The 15,899-nt window shown below is 37.7% G+C and overlaps 1 protein-coding gene across 5 annotated transcripts in view; it reads right to left on the bottom strand.

The window, feature by feature from the left end:
* Myo1b (myosin IB) overlaps positions 1 to 15,899 on the bottom strand; it is a 171,244-nt gene that overhangs the window by 43,902 nt on the left and 111,443 nt on the right. For all 5 annotated transcript variants that reach the window (XM_046447331.2, XM_046447333.2, XM_046447332.2 and 2 more), the window contains 6 exons: positions 12,816 to 12,914; positions 11,227 to 11,330; positions 9,654 to 9,801; positions 9,155 to 9,273; positions 4,074 to 4,160; positions 3,277 to 3,342 (listed from right to left, as the gene is read on the bottom strand). In XM_046447331.2, coding sequence (XP_046303287.1) covers positions 3,277 to 3,342; positions 4,074 to 4,160; positions 9,155 to 9,273; positions 9,654 to 9,801; positions 11,227 to 11,330; positions 12,816 to 12,914 — 623 coding nt within the window. The remainder of the gene's footprint in view (positions 1 to 3,276; positions 3,343 to 4,073; positions 4,161 to 9,154; positions 9,274 to 9,653; positions 9,802 to 11,226; positions 11,331 to 12,815; positions 12,915 to 15,899) is intronic.

Below are 15,899 nucleotides of genomic sequence, written 5' to 3'. Positions count from 1 at the left end.
ATGTCTGTGAATAATTTGTTAAAAAAAACAACAACACTGCAATTCAGTATCAAAAAGCAGACAAAAGTATCTAAAAGTACCCCCATTCAAATTCTGTTATGAATTTCCCCCAATAAATTTTATTTATAAAAATAAAACATTAACAAGTTGTTTATTAAAAAAATCAAGATTGATGATTAATCTGAGAAGGTTTAGACAGAAAAATGGAGAGAATAATTAATCATAAAAAAATGGGGAGAATAATTAATTATTGAAAAAAATCAAATCTTAATTCTCTCAAGGAACTGGGACGGGGGAATGGAAAAAAAATAAATCATTTTCTGCATGAAAAAGAAAACTTAATAGTTAATGATCTTATGCAACCAGAAGATTTGCTACTGACATAATTGACAGGTTTTTCCCACCAGCTGAAAGTTTAATTTAAAAACAGTAAAAATGGGGCTTGGGTTGTGGCTCAGTGGCAGAGCACTTGCTTTGCACATGTGAGGCACTGGGTTTGATGCTCAGCACCACATAAAAACAAATAAACAAAATAAAGGTATTGTGTCCATTCACAACTAAAAATACATATATATTAAAGAAAAAAAAAGGAACAGTAAAAATGTAGCCTGTGTGGTTTTAGGTATATTACAAGCAGAAATTTGATTTCGATATTGACAGACAAGGGGTGAGTCCTGACGTCTTTCATCAGGGCACTTTGCACAGAGGCTACACAACTTGTACATCACAGGTGTTTGGAACTTACAGTTTTCTCTGGAGATTACTCTCTACCAAAGCAATTCATCTCAACCTGGACTGCACACTACAATCACCCAGGAGCTTTAAAAATACTGTTGCCATGGCCCCACCCCTAGAGATTCTGATATCATTGCTCTGGGTACAGTGTGGACATCTGAATTTTCAAAAGTCCCCCAGGTGATTCCAATATGCAGCTGAGTTTGAGAACTCCTAAAGTATTCCTTCTAAGGAATGAGAGAAGAGAATTATAAATATACTGCACTCATTTTCATTAACTGAAGTCCCTGGTGGTACTGAAAAAAGCGATGATGAACCATCATTTGCAGAGGGAAGGCAAGTTCATCAAGACACTGAGAGAGACTTGAATTAACCATAAGTGAAAAATATTTCTGGATTGCTGAAAGGTATTCCACCCAGTGTCAAGTTCAAGGATATTTTACCCAGGAACACACAATTTCTGTTCTGATTAGGTTCAAAAGCAAACTCACTTTCAAAAGAGTAACCTAGTGTCTTGATTAAATCTCCTTATCCAATAGGACTTGTCTTCAGGGAGCAACAGTCCTTTGGTCTTAAGGCCAAGATAGGAAGCTCCAAGAAGGCCAGGACATCTCTGTCTTGTTTATCATTTGGTATCTGGCCAAGAAGGCACTAAATAAAACCTTGAGAAGTGATTCCAGTTGTTCATGATGTCTAACTCATTTTCCTTTGAGTGCTATTAGGTGTCTTTTCCCATGAGATGCTAGGACACACTGAAGACAAAACAAAGTGATATCCCATCATAACCCTATTATGTATTTTTAAGTTTCCATGTATTATGTTAGGACATAATAAGCACCTGCTCACTGGCTTAAGATCAATAAATCTTTTTATTTTCCTGACAAAATTAAAATCAGTATCTTTGATTTTACAAACAGTATTGACTATATGTTTTTTCTACTTTCTAGTAAAATCTCTAATGTCTACCATCTGTGCTGCTCATGAGACCATTTAAATTTAGATCAGCTCTGTACCAGGTAAGCAATCTTTTTCCCTGCCAGCTATGAGGAATGACTTTGACGTCCTGCCAATTAAGTGACAGTAACCTGGGGTCTTGCTAGCAAGAAATTAATTTGGGCAGAGGGATTTCTGAGTATACACAAGCAATTCTTCTAACTTATAAACCTCAAATTCTTCCCTTTTACCAAGGGACTGGCAGCTTTTCTTTGCAGATTCTGATAAAGGGGCCCCAGTACAAGCAGACATTGTACTGAAGAGCTGTGTTCTGGGAACTCTACAGGGGGTAGCCGCCAACATACACTTCATCTGGGACAGCGCCCAACCTTGGCCAGGAGCTGGGGGTGATGGGGAGGGTAGAGCAACAGGGGAATCACAGACTTATCACAACACTTTTTTTTTCCCCCTTATTTCCAGATACCGAGGAACCTGTGAGTTAGGGAATAAGGGTGAAGAAATGGCCCTGATCTCAATCCTAGTAGGAAAGAAAATAATAAATAAAAATATTAGGTCTCGGGTGTAGTTCCTGTGTCTGCTGCCTAGTAGCCACGTTCCTGTAGGGGAGTCACTTGACCATCAGGGTCTTATGTTCTCATCTGTAAAATGGGGATAGTAGCAGCTGCTACTTTATGAGTTTGTTCTGAAAATTCAATCGGACAATACGCACAGCATTTCCAAAACGCTGGTGCACAATCAGACCTTAGTAAGTATTTAAGCCCAATTGTTAAGCATGGAACATGATTTAGGGAGAAGGTACTATTATCAACATGAATGTTACCAGAAAAAAGAATTTGCTAGGAAGGCCTGGGTTAGCTTAAAGGAATTCAGAAATAATTACTTGTAGCGGAGAGAAATGAGAGAGGAGGAGCCAGATCTACCTGTCATTTCCTTGACTCAAAATAAACAATACTCCTAAAAGTGACAGTGTTTTAATAGGTCCATATTGTGTTTCTCAATGTCAAAGTCAGCAAAAAGAAAATTTAAGCATTTAATGTTTAAATATTTAATTTGTAGCAAGCATGGAGCTTTTTTTAATTAATTCTGAACTTGTGCAGAAATTATTTTGACTTCTATAGAATTCCTTATTGCAAGACCACCAGATCATTCAGCCAGATGAGACTTGAATGACACTCTAGGAATCATCTGATCCAGACTTTCCTCTGAGTCTGAGCTGAAGTAACCAGTCCTACTCAGGCCAAGACAACACCCAGTTTTCCCATTCCTGGCTTTTTCATTACACCAACCTGCCTCGCTTTCTAAACAACCTATAAATGAATGAATAGCCCCAGGTGTAATGGTCATGCCACTTATTAGAAGTCTCAAAGTAAGAATTTTAAATCTGCAACTTCAAAAATCAAGTACTAATAAGAAATTCTGTTTAAACAGCAATGTCTCCAAATGATAGCTCCAGCACTTATACACATACCACCAAATTTTGTTCCATTTGCAAAGTTATAGTTATTTATCATAAATGCTGTCTATAAAATATAATTTGCAACTGTTCTACTTTAATAAAAATATTACTAGGAGTTTTTAAAACCTTACCTCAAAAATTTCAAAGCCATAAATGTCCAAAACCCCCATGACCTTCTTTCTCACTTTTGTTTGTGCCTTAAAAAAAATTTCAAATTAAAGAGTTAATTTAGGCATAATAACACTATAAATGACATATATGACATGCTAATTGTTTTTCTTAACTAGAAAATTTAGTTGTTTTTTTTAAACAGAGGATTTAGGAATGAAAATTTTAATAATAGGTGACAATTTTCAAAAAGGTATTAGAGGTATTAATAAAGGAAGGGAAGAAGAAAGGAGGAAAAGAAAGAATGAAAGGAAGAAAAAGTGAAAGAAGAAAGGAGGAAAAGAAAGAACATAAAGAAGAAAAAGAGAAAGAGAAACAAGTAAAAAGAGAATGAGAGAAAGAGAAACAGAAAGAACAAAAATCTTACAAAAGGTATGGTCTTTAAAAATCACCTCGTCCGATACCCTTGTTTAAAACAACAACATATCAATTCCCAGAAAGGCAAAGTGACCTTTTAAGCCAAGTCTATGCAGCTAGCTAGCAAATGAGCCAGGACTGGGACCTAGAATTCTGACTTTGAGTAACTCTTCAAAGACCACACTGTCCTACTTACCAGTGAGATAAAACACACATGGCAAGACAAAATAAACAAAATCCCTAGCAAATTTTAATCTTATGCAGGTAAAGTCCTTTTAAGGAATAATTGTTTTAAGTAGCAATCAATTATCTTGATTATAAAACTAAACTTTCTCCAACTTAATGTTTACCTTGTGAACAGCATTTATTACAACTGATTTCTTTGCTTATAAAGATTGAGTACCTTAATGCTTTCGTTGATTCGATTTACCAACCATGAAAACAATCTGCTGTAGAGGTTTTTAGCCAGTGCATCTCGGGCATAATAAGCCTATTTAAAAAAAAGAAGAAGAGTTTAATACCCACAATTACCATAATGCTTAATTTCCACAAAGTAATGAAAATATTTTTAAAATATTTAAAGCCCTCTTATTTCAAATTTCTTTTAGAACTAGTTTTTATTTTACTCTAGATGGGAAGTCAAGCTGTTAAGAGAATTAGGCAAACTGTTTATCACAGTCACTTTCCCTTTTTGCATCCCAGGAAACTAAGTTTAAATATTGCAAGTTTTTGCCATAAAGATATTCATCTCAATTTAGAGAACAGAAAAAAACCAGAGGCAATTTAGAAGTCCAACAATAAAGACATAATAAAATAAATTATGATGTTATACAGTCATCATAGAAAAATGGTTATGAAATTGAGTAATGAAATGGAAATGTTTCATTGTGCGAAAGTTAAAAATTTGCATATGTAATACAACAATTTTTTTAAATTCTACACATAAAAAAGGAAAATGAAAGCACATTCAAATGGCTCAAACTGATGGAAATCTGTAAATTTTCTTGTGCCTAGTCTTTTGAGTGTTTTCTAAATATTCTCCACAGTCCATTTGTATAAATTGGTACAGTGAAGATAAAAACCTTACAGGCTTATTTAAAGATGTTCAGGGCTATCTGGCAAAGAAGGAATAAAGACACAAAATGTCTTTGGGTTTTTTTAATTTATTTTTGTTTTTGCAGTACTGGAGATGGAACCCAGGGCCTTGCACGTGCTAGGCAAGTGCTCTACCACTGAGCCACAGCCCAGCCCAACATGTATGTTTTAGAATCCAAACGCTGGAAGGGGTTAGTGCAGGTGCCCAGGGTGGACAGTACCAGTGGTGGGTAACACTTGTTCTCTTGGGGTGGTTGGGGCTGGCCCCCTGAGAGGAAAGCTGGAGATTCTGCCTCTGTTTTTAACACACCGGCCATATGAGTGAAGTCTGCTACTTGTAAGTAGAGAGTTGGGTTTTGCTGTTAAATGAAACTGGTACATTTGTAGTTTTACAGAGAGCATAGCTTGTCAGATTGTGTGGGAATTCTTGTTTCACACTTCTAGCTAAATGAAGCATAATAACATTAATAACATACTCACTTCCCTGGGATCACAGATGAAAAGAACTGCACTCTTTCCTTTCACTGGACACTTTGTTGTCAACCCCAAACCTCCCTCTCCATCTCTCAGCTGCTCTAATCAAGAATAGAAAATATACCTGGAAACTGGCCAAAAAAAAAAAAAAAAGCAAAAAGAAAAGCAAGGGGGTGTTGGAAAAGAGGGGGCAAAGGTATGATTCAATAGTAGAAGATGCATGTAAAATGCTAAGACAGAGAAATGTAACTTGGATATACATCCTTTCTTCAATACCCTTTCTCCTAGTTTTCACTGTATTAAATAGGTAATTCAAGTGTTTACAACAGAGCTTGGCACAGAGTCTACAATGGATTTTCACTATGATTTTTGAAGTATCCATTTCTCCTACTACAGTCTCATGAGCCTCTATCATTTCTTAATCCTTTCCCTTCTTGTAAATTTAAGTTATCTCAAAACACCACACAATCCCAAAACACTACGTATTTGTAAATAAACCCTTTTTCATCTTAATGTCATCCAGCTTTTTTTAGTGGTATGCTATCTGCTTCCTACAAAGCATCATTTCAATGTGCAACAGAACAACAGTGACAACTTATTCTGGGAAACTGCTTTATGGTGTTTAAGGTGTATTCACAGCCAGTATTGATCTTCTTTGCTTCTTTCAAACAAATGTCCATTGAAGGGACCTCAACTCAAATGTTCTTAGGGACTTGTGATAAGAATGAACAGGAAGCAGTGAGGAGACACATTCTAGGTCAAACTCAACACTGAAAAAGAAAATAATCAAAACAAAAGCAAAACTACCCTTTAGTCAAATAAGACATGCCTACTGAGCTATCTCTGGCCCCAGGGGCTATCAATTTGCTATCCCTCACTTCTGAGTCCAATTCATGCCACCTAATCCCCACAATAACATCCTATAAAGCAGAAAGGGCAGGGATGTTTATTCTAAGGAAAGTAGAAACGAGGGGAAAGGATCTACAAGGAATCTACAAGGAATGTAGAAATGAGGGGGAAATAGCAAGCACACTGATTCACCCTCAGATTCTGAGCACACTGCACAAAAACTGAGCATTTCTGTGGCTGCATGAAACTCACAGAGGAAAACCACAGGTGGCATCTGCTTGTGAGACGATGGGAGATGGTGGCCTTGCATGGAATGAGCAAGGTGGAGACCCAGAGATGCACAGACACGGAAACCACTCTCCAGAAGCTTGCAGTAGAGCGAGGGAGATCAAATGGACACAAACAAAACAATCACAGGGCCAAGACCCAATTGTAGAGAAAAAGAGTTCGGAGAAGGGGAATCTGGGGGTCTAAGTGATCAAGAAAGGCTTCTTGGGTGGGTGCAAGTGGGTGGCTATTCAGACAGGCAGAAGGAATGAGCAGTGACATGGGGGTGATGGACAAGCAGGTAAATAAGTACAGCACCTAGAGAACTAGAAAGCAATAAACTGACTTTATTTAATTTTAAAAAATTATTAAAATTAAAAAAAGGTTGGGGATGTTGCTCAATGATTAAGGTCGTGTAGGGTCTGGATTATGTACACAGGGAGGCCAAGGAGAGAGCTATGTTGTAAAAACTAAATGAAAAACTGTCTTGGGTATCCTCTATTTTAATATTAGGCATCCTATCTGGGAACAGCTCTGAATGCCCCGGGGAAAATGAGGCACGGGGGAATAACTATGACCCTGAGGTCCAAGCAATGAAACTGTGAGAAAAAGCTAATAAGACCAATCACTCTCGTAGAAATCCAACTCTGCCAGGCAGTCAGATGGGTAGAAGCACACACTCAGACCACCACATCAAAAAACCCACACTCAACGAAGGTGCTGAAAAACTGAGGATCTCAAGCCAAATTCTTTCATCCACAGGTTAAAAATTTGTGGAAAAAGTTCTACCAGTGACAATAAGGTAACTCAGATAAGCTTATCGAAAAGAGGCGCCTGAGTCAGGTTTTCACAGAGGATGAATAAAAAGCAAAACACAATAAAAACAGATCCAAAAGACACAGATCCTCAAAGGGGCTCCTTAAACAACACAGGCTTTCTCATGGCATCACTGTGTACTAATCGACCTCAACTCTGGCCACTAAAACATCCACACATAGTGGCTCTCAAAATGTGATCCTGAACCAGCAGCAGTAGTAGTGGTGGTAACTGCACTTAGAGGAAATGTGGATCCTTCTAAGTGGATCAGGAGGCTGAGGCAGGAGGACCGCAAGTTCAAAGCCAGTCTTAGCAACTTAGTGAGATCCTGTCTTAAAATTTTAAAAAATTATTAAAATAAAAAAAGGTTGGGGATGTCGCTCAGTGGTTAAGCACCCCTGGGTTCAATCCTTGTTACCAAAAAAAAAAAAAAAAAAAAAAAAAATAAATTCTTTGGTCCTAACCCAGGCCCACAGAATCAAACACTCAAGGGGTATTTAGCAGCCACCCAGGTGATTTTGATGCATGCCTAAATCTAAGAACCTCTGCTGGAGACGTTCCACTCTGACCCCAAATTTAACCTTCCCAGCCACACTGCTCTGAATCTTCTTCCTGAATCTAAAGCTCCAGCCCAGCTTGACTGATCCTGTTCCTGATATGTGCTCCAAAGCTGGCTTTTCTCAATGCTTTCTTTTTGAAATGCCCTTTCACCCATTCTTTATACATCTAAATCCTTCAATCTCTCCATGAAGCCTTCCCTGATCCCTTACTTCCCTACCAAGGGCCCAAGTGGGTGGGTGTGCTGTTCAGGCTCTCAACATCTTCTCCATGCAGTCAGTCTCCCCCATCTGACTTTGAAAAGTAGGGCTGAAGTAGACAGACATGACAGCAGCTGCAGCAATTTAGAAAGACAGACAACAGTACAACCAGGGAAGGACTGCTACAAACCTAATCTCCATGTACATAAAATGATAGTATTTTCCACAATCCAAGTAACTCATGTAAAATAAGATCTCAGTATTGAAGGAAAGCAAAGGGCGGCAGGCATTCTTGGGGTAGCAAGAAAGTCTAACTCTAATTAGAACAAGAGAGAGGCTGAACTCTACCCTACTGTCTTACAAATGCTTAAAGCTAGTTACAAGGAGGATCAGACAAAAAAAAACAAAAAAAACCAAAAAAAACAAAAAAAAAAAACCCCATAGTTGAATAAACAAAGTAGGCCTGAGTAGGAAAAGTCCTGAATTACTCATTTAACTCTAGACCAGACCAGTACTGACTGGTAGGAAAATTTCTAAGCCACAGCACAAAGAGTTTTACATTGTAAGGGGCTCCAGATGCTGCCTGGTTCTGCCTACACATCCATCCATGCAAACAGATGTCCATTTAACTTCAATCAACAGGAAAGAAGGTTGCAGCTCAGATTTGTGTCTTAGGAACACTTACTCTACCTCAAAGTGGTACAGTAAGAAAGGCCAGGAGTTCAGTTTGGCCATCTGACCACAGAACTGGCATCTCACATGATCTTCTCCAAATCAGTGAATGGCAACTACTGAGTCTCCCTTGATTCTTGTTATTATTCATCAAGGCATGAGCAAGCCCTGCTGCCTCCACCTTCAAACCAGACCCACAAAAGGATCACATCTCACTTACTCAGCTACTGCAACCACACGGTCCAAGCCACCATCATCTCTGGGTTAAGGAATTCTGCTGCTTGTTTCCCTCTCTCCCCTCCACAATCAGCCAGAATGACCCAGTGAAACAAAGGGCAGATGCTGTCACTCTTATGCTCAAAACACTCCCACCTCCCCCTGCCAGAATTTTAAGCTCTCTGAAGGCAGGGATCCTTATCTATTTAATTTTCACTATCCCTAGTGCTTAGAATGCCTGGAACATAGTATGACAATTACTAGCCTGCAAAGTAAAGTTTCATACAGAAACACCATCAACTTTTAAAACACTTTCTGTCCATTATGATTTACCCACCTGAGCCACATTCAGTGTGGTTGAAACTTTCTCCTGCTTGGCTTCAACTGTTCGGAAACTGAATGCTCGTTCCAGAACAGACTGATCAATACCAGTCAACTCGCAAATTTCTTTTAACTCTGTTAGGGAGCAGGGGAAGATAGACACAAAAGGTGACTACATGTATATTGATAATCATTACCAAGGCTTAGGCTATTCCTTTTAAATTGCACTCAAACTCAACAATCTAACCTGTATAAATTAAAAGGCTTACAATTTAACTACAGGGCTGGGGATATGGCTCAGTTGGTAGAGTGCTTGCCTCACATGCACAAGGCCCTGGGCTCAGTCCCCAGCACAACACATACACACAAAAACTTAACTGCAATTATATTTCTGTTGAGTTTCACTAGAAAGCTTTTTTAAAGCAATGTAAAACAAAAATTTTAGTTTTTAGATTTAAAACTGGGCAGCAAGTCAACACAAGTTTCCTAAACAAGGTGATTCTCCTTTGACTTACCATTTTTATCTTTGATTTTGCTCTCATCTAAACCATTTACTCGTGATTCAGGCTTGAACTCGATGTTCCCTAGTTTCAACACTGCTGCCACCACTTCCAAGACAGACTCGGCTTCATGATCCATAAAACCCACAATCTGCATGGCATTCTGGGAAGAGGAAAAAAGCACCTAGTTTATTTCTGTAGTTCTTTATTGTTGTTTATAATGAATCCTATTACAGATTTATTTCTGGGGAAAAATCCCAAATCTTAAGACAAGGCTGTTACCTTTCTCAGTGGCACTCTGTGACTCAAGGGGTACCTTTCATGCCGTGGCAGGTGGGAGAAGGGAGGATGCAGACAGCAAGACAGAAGAAGCTGAGAAGCTGCCAGAATCTTGGGTCCCTGTCCCCACTTCAACTGCTGCAACTTGGTTTCTACATCTGTCTATTTTACATGGGGTTCTGCTACTATAACAAAACCAAACAAGAAGCTCCTACAATCTTCAACAAAGAAAACCTCTCATTTATTTTACATGTGAGAAAAACTGTGGTTTGCAAAGGTAGGTGCCTCATCCAAGACAGGATGGGTACAAGGAATAGTCATTCATTCCTAAATTTATATGGAGTGCCAACTATGTGCCAGGCAGAATGATTACAGAACTGGCCTTGGACTGAAGTCTTGAACAAAAATCATGTCCAGGAGACAAATGACTACTACTTCCATGTAAGGATGTTTGCACAGTTTTAAAAAGTGGTATACTCTGAGATCTGTTTCCTTTTTAAGAACAGCTGACATCATTATGATGATGATGATGATGATAATGATGATGATGATGATGATGATGATGATGATGATGAGTACAACTAGGCTATATGGCAGCGGGGAGTAACATACATTTTTATGTTATGAAAATTTCAAACAGACACAAAAGTAGAGAACAGAGAAAGAATCCCCATATCCTTTTCATTCATCCACAAGGATTAGTTGATGCCAATCCTGTTTAATCTACAACGTGACCCTGTCCTCCCTACAACCCCAGCTGTCTTGTTTGGAAGCAAATCTCGGTTACCACATCAGATCATAATAGGAGTAATTTTGACAGTATGTGCCAAATAAAGACAGAAAATAAGAGTACTATGTAAAATCATTTCTTTTCTAATGAATGTGGAATGCTAATCATTTCTAAAACTGAGCAAAATGAAGATTTTCTGTCTCAAAACCAGTTCTGATTTAATAGTATCCAAGGGCAGTTTTCACACTTGGAAATTAACTTTGGCTATAAAACTCTGCCTATAAAAACATTTGGAATTTAACTATAATATTACAAGACTCAAGCTCCAGGATAACATACGCAAGCTCCTTTTGATAAATGGTAAAATAGCTTGCTAAGATGAAGTGTGGGCCTATATAACCTGGTATGATTCTTGAGTATTGAAAACCCAAACTAATAAAAATGTAACACATTCTTGTATAATTCTAAAACCTTAGGGGCATGAGTCACACTTAAAAGAAAACTCAGGATTGTCACCAGTTCGGATGGAGCAATCAAGCACTAGCCATTTTTAAATGTAATAAAATCATTCCGTCTTACCCTAACAGTTCTGAAATTGGCTGCATCATCCACTCCATTAACTTTGGCAGAGTCCAGACTCAGGTAGTTGTATCTGCTGAAATCTCGCTCAAGCTTAAGTTTATCTATTGAGTCACACATACAAATCAGTAAGTTGCTTGAACAAATCTAATTGGCATCAGTATTTCATTTTTAACCCTTCAGAGAAGATGACTTTCATATTATGCACTAAATCAACAGAACAAAAGTTAATGCCCAATACCAATAACAGCATTTCTGTAAAACCTCCTTTATCACTATTGCACATATTCAAACTCTGCCTTTTTACACAGATTCTTACTGGGTAAGTCCCTTTCTATATCTTTATAACATAAAATGTCTTCAACATACTACTCCATGATAACATATGATGCCCATCTAGGAATTCATTCACCACTGCATATTTTGGGTTGTTTCTAGTTAATAAATAAATAAATAGGGTGGGAGGGAAAGGGAGGGAGAAGGGCAATAGCAAGGATAAGGGAAGGAGATGGTCATCATTATAAAAAATTCATGTATGAAGATGTGAATTTGGTGTCAACATACCTTATATACAAACAGAGATTTGATAAATTGTGGTTTAAAGGTGTATTAAGAATTGTAATGCAAAAAAAAAAAAAGAGAGAGCTCATTTATAGTGGTATAATTTGGCAAGAACATATTTTATAATCAGAGTTACGAAAAATTGTGCTGTGAATGGATAATTATGAATGTAATGCATTCCACTATTGTCATGTATGTAAGAAATTAAATAATAATAATATAGGGCAGTGATAAACATTCTTCATGTAAATTGCTTTTTGGATTCATTTAAATTATTTTGGTGGGATATATTCCAGAAAGTGGTGTGACTAGGGAATAAGTCCTGATCATTTTGACTCTTATTTGGCTAAATAAATCAGTGATAATGGGTCCAAGTCCATCAGTAACACACTCTGTTGGTTTTATCTTTTTTTACTAACTTTAGCACTTCAGTGCTATTACCAGGTACATTTATTGATTATTAGTGAGGAGAATTTTTCTCTCCAGGTGTGGTTGGCTTCTTATAGCTCTCCTTGTTCCAACTACTTGTTCAATATTTTTATCACTTAGCTATTGCCTGCTGGATACTGTCGTTGTGGGACTCACATTCATTTTCTAAAATATCTGAGGGTCAGGTTGTTAATCTCTTGTATCAACTGCCCACAATTTTTAAATTCTCACTGAGCAATTTGCTTTTATATAATTGTTTTCATTTACTGTTCTCCCCAGGTGAAAATTTACATTCTTCTATTTTACTTTTTATAGTTGTGGTTAGCCCCTCTCCTCAACATCAGGCTTTTATAAGCCATCTGAGACTGAGTCCCTGGTGAGGTATGGGATATGAGACAAATGCAGAGCACAAGCAGGCACACCATGTTCTCCACTTCCACCAGAGTCATGGAAAAACTTCAAGAAGGAAGGAGAGAAGCATATGGAATGCATTTTAAGGAGGATGCTTTGGAAAACATCTAAACTGTATCTAAACTGTAAGAATAAGTATAATCAGCTGTAACACTAAAAATTATAAAACAATAGACACAGAGACTTACGAAGGAGCTCTTCAGAGGCACCAGAGAGCAGCTGATAGAACACATGGAAGTTTCTTTCACCTCTTGGCTGCTTAACGACACGAGATTTCTCTAAAAGATCTAAAAAGAAAAGAATTAACTCATGTTATAAAATTCATTTTGCTTTTAAATCCACCATACTTCTTTTGTCCCTTTCACCTTCTTCTTAATCTCCTATTTTCTATCAATGAAACAAAACAGTAAAAGAAATTATGTTTTCAATTCTACTTTTAGAAAGTTGCACAGTTCTACCAAAATCACCAAATTAAACACACTAGGTTCTTTTAAAACAGTGAATATGCAAAGTAAGTTAAATTCAACAAGCTACTGAGATACTAAAATTTTCTTTTTTAATGATACATAATTCTTCAAAGTGTAACACATGCAGCTATTCAATTGAGTCCACTTAATTATAATGATAAAAATAAATTTTAACATCTCATTGTGCTAAGAGCTTCACAGACTTTATCTCATTGAGTTCTCCTACTTTATGAGATATTTTATAGCTGATGGCCCAAATTTAAGTAACTCATTTGGTAACTGGTAGAACCAAGACTTGAAATGAGGCCATTGGACCCTAGAGCAGCCTGTACTACATATCCACATTGCCTGCTACCTGTGAGAAGTAAACTAGATTTTCCAGGATATCTTGAAATCTTGGAATTTGTTATTGGTGGTATGTTTTTATTAATTACAAATTTTTTTAATTTCACAAATTTAAGGTCTTATCAAATTTTCAGACTTTACAGTAAAAAAAAAGAAACCAGAAAGAAAAGGAGTCATCGAATAGTATATTGCAGATAGTACAGCATTAGAGGATATTCCAGCCCAGAACCTTGCTTACCCCTTGCCAGTGATACAAAAGAGGTCTGGACTCTATGAAAGGCCAATTTTAGCAATAAAATATCAAATCAATAATTTCATTACTGAACACTAATTTTAGAGAACAGGCATTTGATTCCCCATCAGGTTGAAATCTAACGCAATATAAAAGGAGGGGGTATACAGGTGAGAATGATGTACGATCTCTCTGGGGATGATGGCTGAAGATGTTTATTCATATTTCTGGAATCCACACCAATATTTGAGGAAGGAGCCTAGGTCAAGTTAGTGGATTTGATGAAAGAGAAGTTCTGGGTATTCCAAATCTGTTAGGTTGTTTGTCAGAACAAAGAGATGGGGGCTGGGGATACAGCTCAGCTGGTAGAGTGCTCGCCTAGTATGTACAAGGCCCTGGGTTCAATCCCCAGCACTACACACACACACACACACACACAAAAGAGATGGTTGTAAGAAAACATGAAATCAAGCCAACTGAAAAAAGAACAAAAATATATAAACACAAAAATTATTAGGAACAAGATGCTGTGAAATTTTTATTTTCATCTCTACCTCTTACATGACATGGAAAACTGCCCACACGCTCAAATCATAGATGGAGAACAATGAAGTCTTCATATTTAGAAAACAGAAGGAAAATAGAAACGTAAAGTTGCACGTAGGATAAAACTTAAGGGGGGGGGAAAGAACTGTATATTGATCATCTCCAGAGAAATGAAAGTTTCAATTACTAAGTAAACACTGATATGAAGAACAGAAGATGGACTCAGGATAAGCATGCGCTGTGCTTTAACTTACTAAGTGTTCAAGCTTCTACTAGGTCCTAAGAGTAGGAAAGTTTTAGAAGGAGAGTTTTAGAAGAACTAATCCTTGTAGGAAATTCCCCAAATCTAGAAGAAAGTAACTCAACTACATGAAAAATATAAACGAATACTACAGTTGAGTCCATTCATTCATGCACATATTCCTTCAAGTGCTCACTCACTACTTGCCAGGAATGATGAAGGAAATGGGCCCAGCACTGACTGCAAATGTGAAGGCTTTCTTTCTCTTCTCTTATAGGAGTAACATATGTTTCCAGCTCATGCCACCCAACCAACAGCAGCGGCTTGTTTCAAAGTGAGATGACAGGGTGTTTATGAGTAAGAAGAAGATGAAGTGGGGGAGGTAGACAGGCCAGGAAGCCCTGGCTCTTCCCATAGCCTTAAGAACTGTGCTGCCACTCAAAAGCACTGAGCATCTTGCAAGCCTGCTGCTCTTTCACCCAACAGTGACACCTTCATTATGACGACAACCAGCAACACCTAGATAGCCACATTCCAAAAGCAAAGGAATATTCCCAGACATCAAATAATGCTTTCAAAAAGCAGCTACAACATGCTACAGCCTAACACGCAGCACTTTTTGAGCAGATGATAATGGGCAATGGGGGGAACGAAGTGGCAGTAGCTGTTAAGATTCAGCAGAGAACAACCCTGAGTTAAAGAACAACATTACCTTGTGCATGCTGTGAAAAGGAATGTTGGCCAAATGCACTTCTTGAACCACACGCGCTGATTATAATCAGTGATGACTACCATATCCAAATATGAAGCATAATACTGTGTCTAAAAGGAAAGGTACAAAGGGGAAGCAGAGAGGGAGCCTGCACTGACCTTCCACTACACACTCCTCGCTTTCCATCTGTTACCACATTCAGCCCGGAACACCTCTGAGGTTGATTTTATAATCCCTATTTTACCAATGAGAAAATGAGGCTCCCATCACTCTTGGTAAGTGACAGAGCCAGAACTCAAAAGCTTTGGGTGACTAGGGTATCAAACTTATGCTCTATGATTTTCCAGTAAAAAAAAAGAATGCAAAAATTCTTAAACCCTTGGAAATGCTGTACTTTATATGAAATACATGACTTCATTAAGCAACTTCATCACAAAATGAGGAATCTTTATGACAAAGCTGTTGAAGGTTTTACCACTTAGAATGCTTACACTATTACCCCAGAGCCTCCTATTTCAGTTTCTTTATGACTTTTCTCATAAGTCACAAGCTTCCAGGTAGAAAAGTAATTAGGGATAATGTTTGCCCCCAAATAATTTACTGGTGCTTAAAACCATTCCCTGTTGGTGTTTTTCTCTGCTAAATGTGCATGCACAAACATAACCTAACAGCATGAAGCCATATTAAATAATTACTCAATGTAAAGAATATAAACTCAATTCACCATAG

Source organism: Marmota monax, unplaced genomic scaffold (assembly GCF_021218885.2).
Source record: "Marmota monax isolate L192 unplaced genomic scaffold, Marmota_monax_Labrador192_F-V1.1 WCK01_AAM20220418_F8-fsc00007, whole genome shotgun sequence".
Lineage (NCBI taxonomy): Eukaryota > Metazoa > Chordata > Mammalia > Rodentia > Sciuridae > Marmota > Marmota monax.
This window is presented reverse-complemented; position numbering and strand designations above follow the sequence as displayed.